Raw genomic sequence first — 22,572 nt, 5'->3', positions numbered from 1 at the left:
TTATTTATTTCTACCATAAAATAATTTTTTTTGATGTTAAAAATATATTTAATTCTAGTTACTTTAACATATTTATATTAGTAGGTTGATGTATTCTGAATATCTCAATATTGTTCGGTTGAAATCTATCGAATAGCTAAAAATAATGTTTGATAATTTGAAACTGAATATATTATTTTAAATGAAAAATTAAAAAGAAATATTTATGAAAATTTGCTTAAAATAAAGTGAAAAAAAAAAATAATGATCGTATGAAACGAATAACCCTTAAATGTTCCGTTCCTCAAGGGTTGGCTGAACAAAAATTCAATTGGGCTGGTCAAAATAAAATCCAGTTAAAAGCCCAACCGAGTTCGAGAACAGAAGACCAAATTTCGGGCTCTGTCAGGCTTGAAGCCTGATCTAGTACAATTTACAAAGGCCTAACCGGAATCTACCCGATTACATATACTCACATTAATTACAAGAAAAAAAAATATATATATATATATATATATATATCTGTGTGTGTAGTTAATGGCTGATTGTAATTCTAAAATTTTAAAGTTTGTGTTCATGAAACTTTAAAGTTTGTAATTATTTGAATTGAACTTTAAAATTTTAAATTCATTACAAACCAATCCAATTAACTAACAGTGTTATTTTAAACTTAAATAACATTAGCATGCTTATGTCATAATTCAATTTCTAATAAAATAAATTTTTAAAAAATAAATTTTTATTTTACCATTTTATATTTATGACTTTTTATTTGGAAAATTGTATCGTTTCCTACTTTTATTAAATTAAAATTCCAAGGAAATTAAATGTTTTTTTACCTAAAATCAGAACAAAGAATAAAAATAAAAATAAAATTGGAAATTTTGATCTAATAAAAAAATTTTATTGGAAAAAAAATAAATCAATTAATCGTATTAGAATACAAATTAATTATAATTTTTTACGCCTAAACCATAAAAAAATTAGGTGAAAATTACAAAAATAAAAATTAAACCAAAAATTATATGAAAATAAAAATAAAAACAAAAGTGGAATAGTTGCTCTAAAAAAAATATTTTTCTTAGACCAGAAACGAAATAAAATAATTTTCTTAGACCAAAAGTTTGTAATATTTTTTTATGATCGAACCATAAAAAAAATTGAAATTAGACCAAAATAAAAAATAAAAACGAAATAAATTTTAATTTTTATGCTTTTTACTTGGTCTAATATAAATAATAAAAATAAATTTATTATTATTGATTTATTTTTTTCATTTTTTTTATTTGAACTAATAATTTATTTATATTCTTTTTACATCTTTATCTTGTTGAACAAAAGTGATTCATTCTATTTCTAATCTTTCTATTATTGTTCATTTATTTTAGAATGAAGTAATTGGCAAATGAGTATAAGTAGATCTACCACCCTTTTCTTCTGAGACTAAAATAAAGAACCATAAAAATTAAAATTTATTTTTATTTTTTACCTAATTTTTGGTCTAATTTTTAGATTTATTTATTTATTTTGGACTAATTTCTTTTATGGTTCGGGCATAAAAATTAATATTAATTTTTGATCTAATAAAATTATTTTATTTAATTTTTGGTCCAATAAAAACACTCTTATTGACCAAAATTCCAATTTTATTTTAAATTATTTTTATTTTCGGTCTAATTGTAGGTTTAAAAATATTTAATTTCTTTAAAATTTTAATTTAAATAAAATAGAATTGTATATCCATTTTCAAATAAAAAATCATAAATGGAAAATAGAAAAATAAGAAATTTATTTTTTTCAATATTTTTTTATTTCTTTGTTGAAATAAATTATGATATCCACACTTTGACACATAAGATTCCGTAATGAGTAGATACTTCCTTAGGAGCATAATCCATTTTATGGTTAAATACATTATGAGATGTTTTTCCATACCTTCGGCATTCAGTTCTAGCTATTTTTGCTCCTTCTGATAGACCTGAACAACATATACGGATCCCCTCAACCCTTTTTTCATTATTAGTGGAATATCTTTCACTATTTTACTAAAAATTGAACAAAATGATCTTGTTTTGTTTCTCAATTGAAAAGAGATGTATTAATCAGATAAGCACTTTGATAAACAGATTTGATATTAAGCATGATATCATCTAATAGTAAAATTAATATTGTTAATTAATTGAACTGATTTGCAATAAATTTGAAAATTTAAAATTCAATTTAAGCAATTCTAAATTTTAGAATTTAATCCACACAATTTTGAAATTTCATGATACTAAAACATTATACTAATTAGTAATTAACCCAAATATATTTATATATTTATTTTAATTTTATAATTAGTTAATTAGATTGCCTGAAGTACTTATTTCTTATAATTTTAAAGATTTATCTCTTTAATTTTTTTCTTACTTTATGAAAATCTAATCATTCACCCTGTAAGTTTAATTAGAACACTGTAAATTGCAGTTTTGTGCTGAAAGATATAGAGTTAATCAATAAAGATTACTTTATCACCGCTGGTAAAATGATATTAGTACATAGGCGTTTATAATTGGTTTAATTCAAAACCAAAAATGTGTATGAAAACAAATAATCTAGCATCAATCAATTAGATTGTCATATTAATTATTTGTTGCATCCACTGTTAATAGTCAATGTACGACTATCACTGTTAACGAGAAATGCATGGACAAAGTAGTTGGCGATAATAGATGTTCGGTTGGCAGTCATTGAATTAGGTTTTCTAAATGGGCAGTGAAGACGTGAAATGTGTGATAGTTGTTGGATAGTACTGAAAGTAGTTCTTTTCTGAAGGTAGAATAATAAATGTATAGTTGAAAACTTCACGCTTATATTTTTAGATTAAATGCATTTTACTATTATTGATTTATGAGGTTTTATATTTTTAATTTTAAAAAATAATAATATAGATCCTTAATTTTTAAATTAGTTATAAATTTGTTCAATCTTGAATTTTAACCAAATACATTGATGACAGTTCAATCTGAAAATTTACAGCAAAGTCTTAAAAAAAAAATTGATATTTTGATCAACCAAAAAAAAAAAAATTGTTATCAATTTATGTGGTCAAAATTAGAGATTAAATTAATATGCAATAAATTTAAAAATTGATGATACAAATCAATAATTTTTAAAATTAAGAGCTTAAGAAGTAAAATTTTAGGAGCTAAAAATATTAAAATACAATTAATTTTTTATTTTTCTTTTTTTATTGGTACCTAATCTTGTACCCTTGTTCGATCATAGAATTTTTTTTCTCGAATCAATAAGTATCAATTACCTATTAAATTTTGAATCATTTGTCAACTTGTAAATTTTTAGACTTTAAAACCAAGGCATGCATTGATTTTGAGTCTCTATTGCAGTTCAATGGGTATCTCAAACTAGCTAGCGATGATATTATCACAAATAGGATCCATATATGATTTTTTAAATTTAAAAACCTCATATTAAAATTAATTAAATTATACCATTTTGAAAAGGTACAGATTCTAATGGTAATGTCGAAATAACATTTTTCTTTAATTTATGCTTGCCAGAACGATTCTTTTGATCCTCTTTTGCCACTCAGATTTTACTGGACTCGCATTATCTTATATATAAGCAAAAGAAATATTCGGATGCAACAATTGGCAGGTAATCAGGATACATAAATGTGGTTATAATCTCTTATATCAATATGGAAATTAATGTTCTGTTCTTACTGAACTTAAAATATTGCATTATAATAAGAAGAAGACGAGTACATTAAATAATTAGGTACATAATATATACGAATAAGGATGGAAGGTTGGATAATAGAAGTAGTACAGCTCGGAATATCATACTCACCAAAATGTAACAACATTAGAATAGTGGGATTTAGATTAATTACAGAAACCGTGGAAACTGGTGGCAACGGCGATTGAAATTGCCAAGACCGAGACACTCCTCTTTTTTAATTCCCCCGAAATAACTGCCGGTGCAGCTAATTGTGTTGCCACCACGGCCACAGTTAGAACGCCAGTGGGGGTCTAGGGCAAATGGAACCTTGAACTTTAAATATTTATTCGGCACGACGAGACTTGGGTGAGCTTGGGAATCCATCGGGTACTCCAGATCCATGGCGTGGTGATCAGCAACGAGCTGGCATTCGTCTGTGACGCTGTCACACTTGGAGGAGGTGGTGGTGGTGGTGGTGGTGGGGGTAGTACGGTTGCCGTTTACTGAGATTGTACTAGTGCCGGCTACGCAATGACCGGTGTGTACAATCATCATCATCATCATCAACAACATCATCGCAGTGGTAGTGGTGGTTAGGAGTCGCAGAGCTTCCATGGCTTTGTTCCTTCAAAAAAAACTTTAGTAAATAAAACTTTCACTTTGTAACTTAGCTAGCTTACCCAACCCATGCAATATATAGAGTGAATAATATAAATATCCCTTTTGATTTCGGTTTGCTTTTCTTTGCACATACACCCATGATTTTACAGTTTTCACAAATTCGTCCCTTCAAATTTGATTTTTATTTTTCACACCTATCAGTATGTAACTGCCCCGTACCCCTTCGTCACTGAAAAAGTAAAAAGGGTTCTATTTAACGGTGTTATTTCTTTCTTATTCACAAAACTGCCCTTAAAACAATATTAGAAAAACTTCATTAAAAAATATATATATATATACATTAATCCTTTTGTGCTATTCTATACTTGCAAATAACCCTTTAACCTGATGTCTCCAACACCCAAAAAATAAAAAATAAAAAAAATAATAAAACTAAATAAAAAAATAAAAAACCCTTTAATCTATGTAAATAACAAATAATCCATCCCCCTATACAAATACATATTTGTAATTAATGAAATGCATAAAATAAATTTGTATGATAATATTAGTCCTTTGATGCTTTATTGCGTACATTGATCAATAGTACGACATGATTAATTTTAATTCAATAAAATTTTTTATTAAAAGACGATTGAGATTTTAAACTAAATTTATTAAAATTTGTCAACAACTTATATTCTATTAATTATATTTTGCGACAAATGTTGATTAGCATATTAAATTTAATAAAATATAAAATATTTATATATTTTTTTTGTTCTGTTTTTCAAATTTATTTATTTATTTTTTTGGAGGATAGCCCTTTTAAGGATATGAATTATATCACCTTTGCTCTTGTGTTCTTAATTAAAACACATCATGAATCATATATACTTGCATTCTGGAAAACGTAAGTAAAACGAAATCCACAAAAATTTTGTAAGCTTTAAGCTTTAATCACAAAACAAGAAACAATTAAAATTTGATGGAAAAAAAAAGTCTAAAAATATTCGGCAAAAAGACAAAGAGACGAAGAATTTTGCAGAGGACAAGGGAAAGAGAAACAAGAAGATATGGGAATTGAGTAAAGATCTTCAAAAGGCCAATACTAGTCCAATTGTACCCTAATTTTAACGCTTCCTGAATTCATTCATAAAAAATAATAATAATAATAATAAAATAAGAAAACCTAAAATCTATATGCAAAAAGGATGCTCTTGTGATTTATCCTGAAATATATTCATTGACCAAGAAAGTACTGAAATTATTACTTGACCAAGAAGAGTACTGAAATTATTACTGATCGGTATTTGACGAAACACGTGGATACTTTTAATAAATTGAGCAGTTGGAATATCAGTCAAAGATTTTTTGTCAAGATTTTTTTTACACATGCATCATGCATGCATGATCCTTTGTTTTTTTTTTTTTTTTTGGTTACGTCCTTATTGGCGTTGTTTTGGTAGTTGGCGTAAATGCATGAGCAGTGTGGTTGTCGATCTGCAGGAGGCCATAAAGCCATTTCCCCCCAAAAAACAAAACAAAAAAAGAAAAAAAGAAAAAAATTGTAATGGAATTAGAAACATGAGTTTTCACAATACTATTCTTTCTCAATTCCTAGGATCAAAGGCATCCATTTTTTTTTCTGTTTCCAACGTTTAACACAAACAACAAACACCTTTATATGATGATGATAAACCATGTGATCATCTTAACTCTGATCCCCTTCTACTTCTTGTTCATCTTTCATGATCTTACTGCTGCGGAAACACATGGTTCATGGCTGCCTCCTTACATCCCTCGAGAAAACATCACCATTAACTGTGGCTCCTCAGGAAGCATCTCGGCAATCGACCACCGGATATGGCAAGGAGATGTCGACTCAGTCTATTTTCCATCAGACGACCGAAATAAAGCATCAATGATCTCCAAACTCAACACTCCAACCACCCAAGGAAGTTCAGTCCCTTACGAAACGGCAAGGTTCTCCCGCTTCGATTTCACCTACACCTTCCGGTTAAGTTCCGGCCAAAAGTTTATCAGGTTGTACTTCTACCCAAACTCGTACCAAAACTTTGACAGCTCCAAGGCCTTTTTCTCTGTCAAAGCAGAACATTATACTCTCCTTAGAAACTTCACCCCTTCTCTTCCAGCAGATGGCGACCTAAGCACTAGTGAGAGCATAGTGAAAGAATTTTGCCTTAATGTTGAAGAAGGCAAACCTCTAAGCATAACATTCTCTCCTATTTCTACAAATAGAGAGTCATTTGCTTTTATCAACAGAATTGAAGTCATATCAATGCCAAACAATCTTTATTACACCAATAAAGATGCAATATTTGTGGGACAGCAGAGTCAATCGTATCCGGTCCTGTATGACCAGGCAATGGAGGTGGTATACCGGATAAATGTCGGTGGAGCTCTTATCAATCCAGTTGGCGACACATGTATGTTCCGGAGATGGGACCCAGACGATGATTATGTAACGGATCTTGGGTGGAGTGTTTTACCAGTTGACTACAAGCATCATGAGCTCAGATTCTCTACCAGTTATCCAGCTTATATTGCACCATCTGAGGTTTATTGGACTGCCAGGTCTATGGGGAATAACGATAGAGATCTGATCAAGAGCTACAATCTCACCTGGGAATTCCCTGTAGATTCTGGTTTCGATTATCTGCTTAGACTGCACTTCTGCGAGATTGAGCCCAAAATGAGCAAAACGGGGGATCGGGTGTTTTTAATTTACATAGCGAATCAAACGGTGGAATCGCAAGCTGATGTGATTCAATGGAGCGGTGGTAAATACGCTCCGGTTTATAAAGACTACGTTGTTGCACTGTTTGGCAAAGGAAGCGAGGAGAAGAAAATAAACCTCTCGATTGCTCTGCAAGCAAATCCAAATGATCAGAAATCTTCATATGCCGATGCAATCCTAAACGGTGTGGAGATCATGAAGTTGAGCAATCATGATGGCAATCTAGCTGGTCTCAACTATGTCGCTCGGATATTATCCCCACCTACTGTTGCACAACTACATACGAAGAAGAAGAATGGTCAAAGGGCAATTGTAGCCGCGGTCTCTGGTGTCGTATGTGGCATCTTTTTAGTGTCTCTGATCGGATTCTTGATTTTCAGACGGGTAAGAAAAGTCAACAAGTCAAGCTCTGACTTCAAAAGCAGAGCTACTACTACTTGGTGGGGACCTAATTCGTCTTCCACAATGAAATCTACCAACACCTTAGATTCATCTCTACCGTCAGATCTATGCCGTTGCTTTTCGTTGGCTGAGATCAAAATAGCCACCAACAATTTCGATGACGTGTTCATCATTGGGCGTGGAGGATTTGGCAACGTGTACAAAGGCTACATCGACAATAGGACCAAAGCCGTTGCGATCAAACGGCTCAAACCGGAGTCATCACAGGGGGCCCACGAGTTCAAGACCGAGATCGAGATGCTTTCCCAACTCCGCCACCTCCATCTCGTGTCCCTTATTGGCTACTGCAATGATGACCGTGAGATGATCCTAGTCTACGAGCACATGCCACGTGGCACTCTCCGGGAGCACCTCTACAACAGCGACAATCCACCTCTCTCCTGGAAACAACGACTCCAAATTTGCATCGGAGCGGCTCATGGGCTGCATTATCTTCATACAGGCGCCAAGCACATCATCATTCACCGGGACGTGAAGACCACCAACGTACTTATAGATGACATGTGGAACGCCAAGGTTTCGGATTTCGGATTGTCAAGGATTGGCCCCACTGGAATCTCGAAGACCCACGTAAGCACGGTGGTGAAGGGCAGTCTTGGTTATCTGGACCCGGAATACTACAGACGTCAGCAATTGACCGAGAAGTCTGACGTGTACTCCTTCGGTGTAGTTCTATGCGAGGTATTGTGTGCGAGGCCACCTCTGATGAGATCGGTGGAGAAGAAGCAAATGAACCTCGCGGAGTGGGCTCGGAGTTGCTACGTCGATGGGAAATTTCATGAAATTGTGGATGAACATCTGAGGGGTAAGATTGCACCGGAGTGTTTGAATAAATACGCTGAGATCGCGATGAGCTGCATTGTTGATAACGGAAACGAACGGCCATCGATGAAATATGTGGTGTGGGGTCTAGAGTTTGCGTTGCAACTGCAACAGAGCGCGGAGGAGAATATGAGCTGTCAGCTGAGTGGTTCGTTTAGGGAAATGAAGGAGAATGAGGATGAAGTTCCTTTTGTAAATAGTGAAGATGATGATGGGGAATTTACTTGTAGTTGGGAATCCACGTCGGGATTAAGGAGCAGCCAGGCAACGAAAACGAGTAGTGATGAGCAGAGTGGTGACACCAAAATGTGTGAGACTGTGTTTTCCCAGATCAAAGGTCCCAAGGGAAGATGAACTGTGTAGCAAAGCCAAAGAGCTATATGTGTCAACTAGAATTTAAATTTCATCGTAGTTTGTGAATTTTGTTATTCAATAAGAACCATGTATAATAACACAATATATATTTTTCTGTATATATATATATATATATATATTGCTATGCCCCCAGCACCCCTTGACCCCCCGCTAGACTCGAACCCCGGTCATTTTTATAATTTTTTTTTTATTATTATTTTTTCAATGTTTATAAGTTTTAAGAATTCCGGTCAATATAACCAAAAATTAAAAAAAAAAAAAGTTAAAAAATTGATTGGCCTCCCTTCAAAAAGAAAATTGAATGGGCTAGTAAGATAAAATTCAGTTAAAAGACCAATAGGAAGTATGAGGAAACAAGGGGTATTGAGCCCAATGTCCTCTTTAGAAGGGCTATGACGATATATACTTTTGCATTGGTGAGCTTTTTTGTTTTGCCCTTTAATATCCATTATACCTTTAAAAAAAATTTAAAAGATCTGGATGTCCTTTATTTTAGATCTAATACAAGAAAACCTTCTGTAACTCTTTCGATTCAGCTTCTGGGTTTTCATCCAAAACCAATGTTGAGATTAGAAAGAGGACCAAATCCAAGGACAACGAGTTTGAGTTCGATGAAAGCAATGCTTAGATCTTCAGGCTAATGCTGGACGATGCCTGTCTTCAATCTCGCCTTTATTTCTACAAGTATCGGAATGCTTTTACCTTTTCGCTTGTAGTTATTTTTTCTTCGTTGCTTCAAAAATACTTGAATGGTGGATCGGAAGAATATGGACCTTTAGCAAATGGCGATTTTGTTTCGATTCTACTAGGATTTGTGGGTATTTTAAAATTTTTGACGTTGCTCGCTAAGATTTCTTTTGAAAAATCTGCATCAAAGAGGTCGGAGAAGCAATTGAATGTTCTCTTTGGGGCTTTGGGAGCCATAGTTGGGAATATAATTTGCTTCCCAATTAGTCCTTTGGTTCTGGATTTCAATTTTGGTCCACTTGATGGTTTTGGTAGATCTTCAATTGCTGTTTTAATGGCGAGCAACATCCTTTGGTTATGGATTACTATAGGGTCTTCGGTAATTACCAATGAAACCTACGGTAATCAATTTGTAGTTGCTGGAAAAATTACCGTAGGTTTCATCGGTAATTATCGAAACCCGTATGGTTATCACAAGTATGTGACTGATATGTTAGTGTATTCCAATATTCGCCTTTTTTTTTTTTTTCACTATAAAAATTTGTGTCCAGGCAAAAATATATTTTGCACATAATATATACCTAGTTGGATTATGTCTTGGTCACACAACAAATCATACCATGCCATGTGTCAACCAATTCCACATCATTTGGAAAATCTAAATAATTGTCCCAAATATATATATATATATATATATATGATCTAATAAACTATGCAGCGCACGTGTAGAATTGTAAATTATGAGCGACTATTAATTTATAGTATTTTTTTTTATATTATAGTACTAAAAGTTTAAGTATATTAAATGAATTTTTTAATGATAGTTATCTAAATTATCATATATATGTAAATCCCATCGAATTTTTCTTAAAAAAATAATAAAATTTTGTATTTTTTTTTTGTCTTAGTTAATATTATACCATATTTAACTCTAAAACTCTAGAAGTATTGCAAAAAGTATAAGAAACACTTTTTATACGCAGTGATTGGCAAAAGAGTATGAGATTACATTCTGGTGATTTTGTTTTTTAAAATCATCAATTTAGTAATTCTAGAAAAATAACCAATTTGGTGATTTTAGAAAAAAAAAAAAAAACAAAACAATTTGGTAATTCTTTAAAAATTACTTCCCAAAGGAAAAGTGATTCCTACAAATTTATTCTCCAGTAGGCTCTTTTAAATTTACATATTAGTGATTTGTAATCTTAAAGATATTTTAAATGACAAGAAAGCAATTATTTAGCATATTATCTTATTTTTGCTTTTTTAAAGGGGAGTAAAGTATAATTAATCTTAAAGTTTTCAATACTTTGAATATAATTTTACAAATAATTAATCTTAAAGTTTGTAATGCTTTGTATATACTTTTACAAGCTATCGAGATGCATGCTTATTTTCAAAAAAAAGTTACAATAAATATGACACTTTGGTCGACATTAATTTTTTAAGCAATATTATAGTTTTAAAATTATATGGTTTAAATTGCAACCGATTATATTTTAATATCAATAAAATAGTTAAAAAAAATATAATTAGACAAAAAGGCACAAAATTTAAATTTTATAGAAATAAATTAGAATGTTTTAAATTTCAAGGCATCTAACTTTCCCAAATTAAAGTGTATTAAAATTAAAATGTACTAAAGTATTTAACCCATAAAATGTGTATTAAAAGAATGACATTGCAAGTAAACTTATATATGAAATGGTATTTCTATAACTTCCAAGAAGACAATGACATAGATGCAAAACAAATAAAGGGGCGTGTTATTGTAATTTTACTAAATATAATTACTTTAAATATATGTTTAAAAAAGAAAAATCTTTATATCAAGAAATATTAAAACTTAATCAAGAGTAAGCCCAGTTTTTTTTTTTTCTTTTTGGTTTTAAAAATGTTTAAAAGTTAAAAGAAAAAAAAAACTTAAAATTATTTTTGAGAAATAGTAGAACAAAAAATTATAATTAATTCCCCTCGGAATTGTCTAATAGATTTTACTATTTAGTTTTAAAATTCATGAAAAGTACTTTATCCGTCGTAGATAGGAAATAGGCATCAAATATCGACATGTGGCTCATCAGGAAGCGTCGAGGCCTTGGACCGTCGCATTTGGAAAGGAGATATCACCTCAAAATTTCTTCCTTCGCAAAATTCTTAAAAAAAAAAAAAAAAAAAGAAATAAAATGAAATAAAACTAGCTTCTTCTTCTTCTTTTTATTTTTATTTTTTATAAAGCTATAAAACTAGCTTTGAAGCAGCAGATTCAAATCACAAACAATATTTTAATAACAATAACAACAACAATAATAATATGCCTTTTCTCCACAATGAATTTGTGTAGTCCTAGCCTCTAACGAACTCATCGCAGCCATAGACGAGGCACAATTAAGGTATTATAAAGTGAGACAAACAAAATTAAAGAATATATCATGAATTTAATATTTGCTTATTGAATGTAGAAAACAAGCTTAATTTATCCATAAATTAAAATAAGGGGAAAAAAAAAATTGTTTCGGCTGCAGATGCAAATGGCAGTGAGCTCAAGTCTCATAATAACCAAACATAGAGTATTGGATCCCAATAATTGTTAGACATGAAGCGAGCTCATTCAGTTGGTTTTGCCTCTTTGTAGCCCAGAAGAGGCAGATAACCATGGGTGGAGGAGTCATGGCCTTGTTAAAGTCCACTAAGTGGACATCGATGAATGTGCTAGGTCCATACACTTAAAAATAAAGTAGTGTTTCCTACACTCTCCACTAACGATGACCGATAACCACCATCATTACCACCACATATACACATATTTGGGCTGACAAAGGGAAATCCATATTCATGCAATAGATTAATGGCCGATTTACTACTAAAGGGCAGTTGACTTGCTAAACTTTACAAGTCTTCTTCTTTTTCTTTATTTATTTGATTTTTATTTTTTTGGGTGAAATATTTAGGCTGAGAAAGGGAATTCCATATTCATGCAATAGATTAACGGCCAGTTTACTAAAGAGCACTTGACTTGCTAAACTTTACAAGTCTTTCCTTTTTTTTTTTTTTTTTTTTTTTCGGTGAAAAAAACTTTAGAAGTCTGCGCTTACCAAGTAGAAAAGCGAAACGTTATCACCAATTGAGTCAAATTCCAAGTGGGTGATCTTTCTTTTGGTTTTTTTCCTGATGATCAGTCGAATTGGTCGTTTCCAGTAGACAATGAATGATAGCGAGCCTTTTACCAAAATAATAATAATAATAATAAATGAACGGTGCAAGGGTTCGGGTAAGGTTAGCATTTTGTGTGTCAATTTTGATGTATGCACACCGTTTCATAGTTAATTTCAACCGTGCATTTCATTATCTTTGTTACACATCAAGCTGCCAAAGAATTTTATTAGTTTGCTAGTCCAAATGACAAAAAGAAAGACTAATAAATGACTAAGTTATCTTGCTAGAAAAATAGAAAGAGAGAAGAAGAAACCAGAGCCTTTGATTAGTTTAATGGGTTGGTAGGAAACTATAGGAAAAAATATCCACGTTTTTGGGAGCATAAAGCTCGACTTCTAAGCCTGTTTTATCTACCACATATAATATTTATATATATCTTTTGGAAATGATTATATATAATATCCGAGGAAAACCTACACAACTTCCAAAAGATGATTAGATTGTTGGAGTAAATTTAGGCGTCAATAGGATCCTTCGGCTAGACTCAGAATCCATTAGAAGCTCCAGATCCACGTCGGGGTGAGCAATGAGGCCGCAATCGTCAGCTAGGCCGTTACAGATGGGGGAGGAGGTGATGGTATCGTTCCCATTCCACGAAATTGCAGCACCAGTACTGTCTTCACATTGACTCATCTGTAGAATCATCACCATCATCGTCACCGCCGCCACTAAGAATTTTAAAGGGAGGCCCCTGGCCCCGTGTAAAATAGCTTCCATGGTTTCTTCTATACCTGGCAATTCGGGTTGGTGGGTCGTGTTCGTGTCAATCCGTTTAATAATCGTGTCAAAAATGTCTAACCCGAACACGATCCATTTATTAATCGTGTCAGGTACCTAAAACACTAACCCGACCTGTTTATAAACAGGTTAACACGACACGACCCGTTTAACATGATTATTTTAACGGGTCGTGTTGACCTATTAACCCGTTAACCTGAAATTGACCTATTAACCCGAAAACTAACCTATTAACCCGTTAACCCGAAAATTAACCTATTAACCCGAATTTTTTTTTTATTTTTATGTTTTTGTTTTATTAAAGATGTATTTTTTGTTTTTAAAAAATTAGTAATAGAAAATTATTTTTATAAAATTTTTAATTTATAATATTTTTTAGTTATTAAATATTATATTAGTGATAAAATATTAATTTAAAATTAAATTTAAATGGATTGTAATAGGTATATAATCGTGTCGGGTTGAAACTGATACGTTTAATAAATGGGTCGTAACGGGTCAATTTCGAGTTAAACAGGTCAACCCGAAAATGACACGATTAATAATCGTGTTAAATGGATTGATCCGATTATGACCCGAACCCATTTATGATAAACCCAAACCCATTTATTCCGTGTCGTTTTCGAATCGTGTCGCCGTGTCATGATCCAAATTGCCAGGTCTAGTTTCTTCCTATCTGAATCATGTAAGCAAACTCTGTAGCTGCTGTATCACTTATCGGACCGATGGGCAACTATATACGCAGTGGAATTGCTGATTAAAAGATAAAGACATGGGCATAAAGTCGATAAGACCACGTGGCAACTTTTGATTGGTTCAGTTGGATTATTTTTCGATGGTCTAGACATCAAACGAACAATGATACCGTCCCATTGGATTCTCTACAATAATAGGTCTTTTTAGGGGTGGACATCTTTTATCTAACTTCCTGTTCTACCACTAGGATCCCACACCTTTTTATCTAATGTTTAATGTCAAATGTACCCTGTAATTTGTCCAAACGCTCATTTCAGTTCTCTAGAATTTTTATTCTTTTTTATTTTTATTTTTTTATTGATGAGGAGAACGTTAAATATAACAGAACGAATGGTTTATCCATTTTTTTTAACCCTTAATTCTATTTTTTTACGCTAATTTATCCAATAATAGTTAGTACCAAATACCTATCATGTTTGCAAAGACATGGAAATTAAATCAACGTTGACTTCAAAATGGACGTACAAAGTAAGCATAATGCTTTAGACACGTAAGCATTTTACCTTACAATTATTCTTTCTGCAGAATTCCTATTTTTAATTATCAATAGGTTTTTCCATCTATTCATCTTTTTGTTTAGTAACACGTGCATCAGAAACTTTTATCACAAAAACTCAATGAATACTATGATCCCCTTCTACTTCTGCCTGATATTTCACGAGGTTGCCCTCGCAGCCACCGATGATTCCAACCCTAGGGACAAAATAACCCTTGCCTGTGGCTCATCAGGAAGCGTCGAGGCCCTCGACCACCGAATTTGGGAAGGAGATATCACCTCAAAATTTCTTCCTGCACACGCATCAATCGCCTCTCTAGCCGACCAACCACCAGCACTTGATGTCCCTTACAAGACGGCACGAATCTTCTTCTCCGAATCCACCTACTTATTGCCGGTCACCTCCGGCCAAAAGTTTATCAGGTTACATTTCTAACCCGACATATACGGAAACTTTGACAGCTCCAAGGCCTTCTTCTCCGTCAAAGCAGCTAACTATACCCTCCTATCCAACTTTAGCGCTTTTCTTGCTGCTCGTGCTCTTAACAGAGATGTAATAGTGAAAGAATTCTTGGTTAATTTTGAAGAAGGCAAAGGCTCCTTAAACATAACATTCGCTCCACTTTCTTCAAATTCGGACTCATTTGCATTTATTAACGGAATTGAAGTCGTTTCTATGCCCACCAATCTCTATTACTCAGCTGATCAAAGACAAGGCGCAATATATGTGGATCAGCCTGGCCAGCTGTATACCATCAGAAATGACACCGCCATGGAGATGGTATACCGTATAAACATAGGCGGAAATTTTATCTCTGCACCTCGCGACACTGGCATGTTTCGGACTTGGGAAGTGGACGACAACTACTTAGAAGTATGGGGATATAGTGTTGCACTTGTTGATACCAAACATAAAATCAGCTATGTAGTGATCCCGGCTTATACCGCACCAGAAGACATCTACAGGACTGCCAGGTCTATGGGGAATGAAGATAAAGATTTAATTAAGGCGTACAACCTCACCTGGGCATTCCCTGTGGATTCTGGGTTTCAATATCTTGTTAGATTGCACTTTTGCTAGATTCAACCTGAAGTTAACAAGACGGGCGATCTGGTTTTCAATATTTTCATAGCAAATGAAACCGCCGAGGAAAGTGCAGATGTACTCAAGCTGACTGATGAAAAATTTGAAGCAGTTTATAAGGACTACGTCATCTTCATAGATGATAAAGGAGGCAAGGAGAAAGTAAACCTCTCTGTTGCTCTGCAGGGGAGCCTAGAGGAGTGGCGAACTAATTACAAGGATGCATTATTGAATGGAGTAGAGATCTTCAAATTGAGCGAGTATAGTGGCAATCTCGTCGGTCCTAATCCTGACCCTCGGATATCCCCACATATTGCACCACCCAGCCAGGTGCAAACGAGTGGGAAAAATGACCGGAAAACAATTATAGGCATCACCACTGGTGTAGTACTCGGCATATTTCTTTTGTCCGCGATCGGATTCTTGGTTTTCCGACGACGAAGAAAAGTCAAGAACTCTAGCTCAGTTGGCGGGACTACGAAGTGGGGACCTATTTCGTTTTCAACGACTAAGTCCACCAAGACCCAGCGCTCATCACTGCCATCAGATTTGTGTCGTTACTTCTCGTTGGCTGAGGTCAAAGTCGCCACCAACGACTTTGATGACGTGTTCGTTATTGGTCATGGAGGTTTTGGTAACGTGTATAAAGGGTACATTGAGAATGGGACCACAGCTGTTGCCATCAAGCGGCTCAAACCGGAGTCATCACAAGGGGCCCGCGAGTTCAAAACCGAGATCGAGATGCTTTCCCAACTCCGTCACCGCCATCTCGTGTCCCTTATTGGCTACTGCAATGATGGGCCGGAGATGATCCTAGTCTACGAACACATGGCACGTGGGACACTCCGGGAGCACCTCTACAACAGCGACAATCCTTCACTTTCCTGGAAACAACGTCTCCAGATTTGTATCGGAGCGGCGCATGGGTTGCACTATCTTCATACGGGCGCGAAGCACACCATCATTCACCGCGATGTGAAGACCACGAATATATTATTGAACGACAAATGGGAGGCCAAGGTCTCAGATTTTGGGTTGTCAAAAATCAACAGCATTTCCAAGTCCCACGTGACCACAGTGGTGAAGGGCAGTTTTGGGTATTTGGACCCAGAGTACTACAAACGTCAGCAGTTGACTGAAAAGTCTGACGTGTTCTCCTTCGGGGTAGTGTTGTGCGAGGTACTGTGTGCGAGGCCCCCTATCTTACGATCGGTGGAGACGAGGCAAATGAATCTTGGACAGTGGATGCGGTGCTGTTATAGTGAGGAGAAGGTTTATGAGATCGTGGATAAACATCTGAGCGGTAAAATTGCACCAGAATGTTTGAGAAAATACTGTGAGATCGCAGTGACATGTATGGATGAGAATGGAAGCCAACGGCCATCCATGAACGAAGTGGCGTGGGGTCTCGAATTTGCATTGCAGCTGCAACTGAGCGCGGAGGAACATTTAAGTCTAAATGGGGATCTTAGTGAGATCAAGTTTGGGGATGAGATTCCATTCATATATTACAACAAACATGGTGGGAAATTCATCAGTAGCAGCGGATCAAACAATGAGCATAGTAGCGTGAGTGAAAACCACCAGTCTTATAGAGGGACATCTGGGAATGTATTTACCGAGATCAATGATCTCCAAGGAAGATGAGCTCCTCTATTCAAAAATAGTTTATGAATTGTGGTGTCCAAGAGACATATGTAATAAGCCTTGGACATAATGCTTTTTCTATTTGATCATGTTTTATTTTTAGTGGAATATCTATTCCATATTTATATTTGTTCTAAAATCCACCGTACTTCAAAAAGGACTCCCTTCTTATATATTATATTCAGAAACAAATTTAGCCTTCTCAATATTTACTAATAGAAAAATGTTGGCTGTTTGAATAGCTAAATCATCTGCAATGAAAGAATATTAATCACAAGACAAATATATTGCAGCAACACAACCCAGAAATATATTGCAAAGACAAATATCTCAATTTAGAGTCCGTATGCATACGGATAAGTAATGATAATTAACAATAGTTAACATTTTAATGACACATTTTTAGTTTTATCAGTTTTACCTTCATAGGCAAAAATAATGAAGAGGGCAATACTTCTACCAAAAAAAGAAAAAAGGAAAAATGAAGAGGGCAATGCTAAAATTGGAAAAATAAATAAATAAATAAACTGAATTGTAATAGGAAAGTCAATACTGCTCGGGATTATTATTTTATTTGATGGCTACTGACTGCTAACCACTGAAGACTTGGAAAATCAACATTGACTTGAGAGTTGAAACTTGACTTGGTACTGCAAAACTGTAATAAAAAAAAGGAGAAATTTTTTTTTTCCTCATGATTTTCTGAATTGATATAAGAAACGGTTTCTATCCTTTTTTTTTTTTTTCAAACTCCAATAATGAATGCCACCAGCAACAAATACCTTATTTACCAGCCCAAAAGCCTAATGAATCTTCCAATCCCCTTCTTCTTCCTCATCTTTGCCAATGTGATTACTCTTGCAGTTAGCAGTGGCACCTCGTTTCCTTATTACATCCCTCAAGGCAACATAACCATTGACTGTGGCACCTCTGGAACAAACACTACATCCGACGGTCGGATTTGGGAAGGAGACATCAACACCAAGTATTTCCCCTCACAATACCAAAACAACGAATCAATCACTGCGATAGCCGACCAAAACACTACACAGGTGAGTTCTGTTCCCTACCAAACGGCACGGCTTTCCTGCTTCCAATTCACGTACATCATCCCCGTCACCCCTGGCCAGAAGTGTATCCGCTTGCACTTTTACCCTACTTCATAAGCAGATTTTGACAGTGCAAAGGCTTTTTTCTTCATTAAAGCAGCTCGCTATACCCTCCTATCCAACTTTAGCGCTTCTTTTACTGCTTATGCCATTGACAGATTGGCCATAGTCAAAGAATTCTGCTTAAATGTTGGGAACGACCAAAGTGGTCTTCTCAACATAACTTCATCCCTGTTTCTTCAAATTCCGAATCGTTTGCTTTTGTCAATGGAATCGAAGTCTTTTCGATGCCCAGGAGACTTTATTACTAGGCACCAGTCGGGAACGATGGCACAAGGTTTGTGGGACAGAGTCAGGAGACATATAAGATCTCAGAGGACACCACCATGGAGATGGTATATCGTATAAACGTCGGGGGAAGTTTCATATCTCCGCATGATGATACTGGTATGTTCCGGACTTGGGAAACGGAAGATGACTACTTGATGGTGCCGGGATACAGTGTTTTGCCCGTTGATTTGTCCCATAACCTCAGCTTCAAAATTATTCCACCTTACACTGCACCAGCTATGGTCTATCAGACCGCCAGGTCTATAGGGAACAAAGATAGAGCTTCAATCAAGAGCTATGAGCTAACGTGGGAATTCCTGTGAATACCAGCTTTTATTACTTGCTAAGACTTAACTTTTGCGAGATTCAACCAGAGATAAACCAAACGGGTGATCGGGTTTTTCTCATTTTCATAGCGAATCAAACTGATGAGGAAAGAGTAGACATAATTTACTAGAGTGGTGGTCAATATATTCCTGTCTATAGAGACTACGTCGTTCCAATGTTTGGTGTGTTGGAATATAACCTGCTGTGCTGACATGGAGACTAATGCAAATGTGGATAAATGAGGCTTAACAGGTGTATTTCATAGTGGCTCATATGCCACATGTAATAGAACTAACTAGAAGAAAGAAAATGTGAGTGCGTGAAAGTGTGAGAGAGAGAAAATACAGATTTATGCTTTATAACAAATTAGCAATCATTACATTTATGATGTAAGCCAAAAATATTTTTGTTTTTAATGTTACATTGAGAAAATGAAATATACAAGCTGAGCTCACGTTCTTTCTCTCCTCTAACTTTTCTCTCAAGCTATCATCATCTTTATTACAAAAATACACCAGTAAATAGAAATTTTTCAAGTTCCATTAACATGGTATCAGAGCTTGTTGAATCTGAGTTGGGAGTAAGCATTGTGTTCTATAAAAAAAGAAAAAAAAAAAAGAAACAGAGCTTGAGCAAATCTGAGCTCGATTGAAGAGTATAGGCTAGAGCTTCAAATACAAATCATCAATGGCTGGATTTGAAGTAAGGGCCCCAATATTCTCAGGTGAGAAGTATGAATTTTGGAGAATCAAGATGGTCATCATTTTCAAATCCTTTAGGCTTTGGAAATTCGTGGAGAAAGGAATTCCTGCTTCTTTTGAGAAGCTAAAGGGGAAAATTGAAGAGGCTAAAGGAAGCTCAGCAATTGAAGATGATGAACAGATGATGGAGTTTTACATGAAGGATGCAAAAGCTTTGGGGATTATTCAAAGTGCTGTTACTGATCAAATTTTCCCAAGGATTGCAAATGCAGAGACTTCGAAAAAAGCTTGGGAGCTCTTGCACAAAGAATTCCATGGTGGAGATCAGGTAAGATCTGTTAAATTGCAAAGTTTAAGGAGAGAATTCGAATACACCAAGATGAAGGATGATGAAACACTGTCTAATTATCTTACAAGACTAAATGACCTAATAAACCAGATGAAAACATTTAGAGAGATACTGTCAAATGAAAGAATGGTTCGAAAGGTATTAATCATCTTAACAAAAGCATATGAACCTATCTGTTTGGTGATAGAAAATACTAAGGACTTGACATCGGTGGAATTTCAAGAAGTAATTGCAATTTTGAAGAGTCAAGAGCAGAGACTTGGCCTACAAGTTACTGATTCCACAGAGAAAGCATTCTCTACATTGTATGTGAATTCTAAAATACAAAACAAGGGAGTAACACAAGCTAATGTAGCTAAGTTTCAAAAGTCCTGGTCTTTAAAAGAGAAGAAATGGGAACCTAAACATAAATTTCAGCAAAGGTTTTATGGAGCTCAAATGACAAACACACATGCTGCAAACAATGTTCACATGGGGAATAGATGGCAAGTTGGAGGTAGTCAAGACAATTCAAAACCACAATGTAAAACTTGTGGTAAATACCATTTTGGGGAATGTAGGTTTAAAGGCAAGCCAAAATGCTATAATTGTGACAAGTTTGGACATTGGGCAAGGGAATGTACAACTGGAAGGAATGTGCAGAAAGCCAATTGTACAAATAAGATGGAATTGACAGGGAATATGTTTTATGCAGCTAGTGAGACTGGTGGCTCAAGCACAAGCAGTGCATGGTATATAGATAGTGGCTGCAGCAACCATATGATAGGAAATATCAATTTATTGATTGATGTTAAGAGAAATTTATTTGGAAGGGTTCAAATGCTAATGGAACACTAGAGAGCATAGCTGGGAAAGGTACACTCGTGATTGACACTGACAAGGGAAAAAGACATAACAAAGAGGTACTATATTTACTTAGTTTGAAAGAAAACCTGTTGAGTGTTGGTCAAATGGATGAACATGGCTATTATCTGATATTTGGTGGTGGAATGTGTCATGTGTATGAGAGACCTACATTGGAAAATCTGGTTGTGAAAGTCAAAGCAAAGACAAATCGATGCTATCCACTAACTATGACATCAGGTGAGCAGGTTGCATTAAGAGTTCAAGCTGAGTTTAGTGTGGAAACCTGGCACAAAAGAATGGGACATCTTCGTTTGAATGCTTTGTTTGAACTAAATAGGAAGGATATGGTTTTGGGATTACCAAAGCTTGGAGAAATGATGAAGGTTTATGAAGGTTGCCAATTTGGAAAGCAGCATAGAGAAGTTTTCCAAAAGAATGGTGCATGGAGAGCAAATAAGCCACTACAACTAGTTCATACTGATTTATGTGGACCAATGCAGAGAGAGACACTTGTTGAAAATAGGTATTTTATGCTATTTGTAGATGATTGTACACTCATGGTTTGGGTGTACTTTCTAAGAAACAAATATGAAGCCTTTATTTGTTTTAAGAAATTCAAAGAAATGGTTGAGCTGCAAAGTAGTTTTAAAATTAAATGTTTAAGGAGTGATAGAGGAGGAGAATTTCTATTTGCAGAGTTTATAAAATTCTGTGAATCTGAGGGAATTCAAAGGCAAATGACAGTGGCCTACACTCCTCAACAGAATGGGATGGTTGAAAGGAAGAATCGAGTGGTTGTTGAAATGGCCAAGTCCATGTTACATGATAAACAAATGCCCTATTATTTGTAGGGAGAAGTTGTTCATACAGCTGTGTATCTTTTAAACAGGTGCCCCACTAAAGCTTTGAATGGTGTGACAACTTTTGAAGCTTATAGTGGAAGAAAACCTGGTGTAGGACATTTGAAAATTTTTGGATCCATTTGTTATGTTCATGTACCAGCTGAGACAAGGCAAAAGTTGGATTCCAAAAGTGTAAAAGGAATCTTTGTTGGCTATGGATGTCAGGACTCATCCAAAATTCCTCACCGGAACCCTAGACAAGCCTTGATCCCAGGGAAACCCTACCGGACCTTCCAATGGAAAATCCGGCCGAACCTCCCCTAAGGGTTGGACTTACCACAAATTTTCTGCATTGAAAACACACTTCTATATACATCCCCTTATTCCTCCCACATTACTACAATTTGTTTCCACAAATTTACAGCACTCCAAAATAATAACAGGAATTAATGCAGTATTTAATAAAATGTGTCCAATACAGTATACAGAGCATTATAAAAATAAATATGAAATTTATTCAATGTCAGATAATGAAGCAATACAAGATGGAGAGGAAAAAGGGAAGAAATGCTTCTTGGACTTTCGGCAATGAACTGAGACGTCGAACTCGTCCCGAACGATCAACGTCTCCAAATCCTTGTACCTAGGGGAACGGAATTTAAAAATATAAGATGCTAATCATCTTAGTGAGTGATCCTATCTACTGTATAATTATAACAGTA

General features: G+C 34.7%; 2 protein-coding genes and 1 long non-coding RNA gene across 3 annotated transcripts in view; all 3 read left to right on the top strand.

The window, feature by feature from the left end:
* Window positions 1-22,572, top strand: part of LOC132803461 (uncharacterized) — a 466,094-nt gene that overhangs the window by 436,277 nt on the left and 7,245 nt on the right. The gene's annotated exons all lie outside the window — the stretch shown is intronic.
* LOC107416421 (receptor-like protein kinase FERONIA) lies at window positions 5,836-8,849 on the top strand. The gene has a single exon (XM_048471198.2). The coding sequence runs from the start codon at window positions 5,993-5,995 to the stop codon at window positions 8,702-8,704; it is 2,712 nt and encodes a 903-aa protein (XP_048327155.2). The 5' UTR covers window positions 5,836-5,992; the 3' UTR covers window positions 8,705-8,849.
* LOC125421756 (receptor-like protein kinase FERONIA) lies at window positions 14,034-17,521 on the top strand. The gene is given in 1 exon segment (XM_048471199.2): window positions 14,034-17,521. A coding segment is annotated over 1 exon segment (2,055 nt). The 5' UTR covers window positions 14,034-15,291; the 3' UTR covers window positions 17,347-17,521.

Source organism: Ziziphus jujuba, chromosome 4 (genome assembly GCF_031755915.1).
Source record: "Ziziphus jujuba cultivar Dongzao chromosome 4, ASM3175591v1".
Taxonomy (NCBI): domain Eukaryota; kingdom Viridiplantae; phylum Streptophyta; class Magnoliopsida; order Rosales; family Rhamnaceae; genus Ziziphus; species Ziziphus jujuba.
This window is presented reverse-complemented; position numbering and strand designations above follow the sequence as displayed.

What these genes read in the sequence shown, in the direction of transcription:
- LOC107416421 (XM_048471198.2), top strand. Translation starts at nt 5,993, where the DNA reads ATGATGATGATAAACCATGTGATCATCTTAACTCTGATCCCCTTCTAC.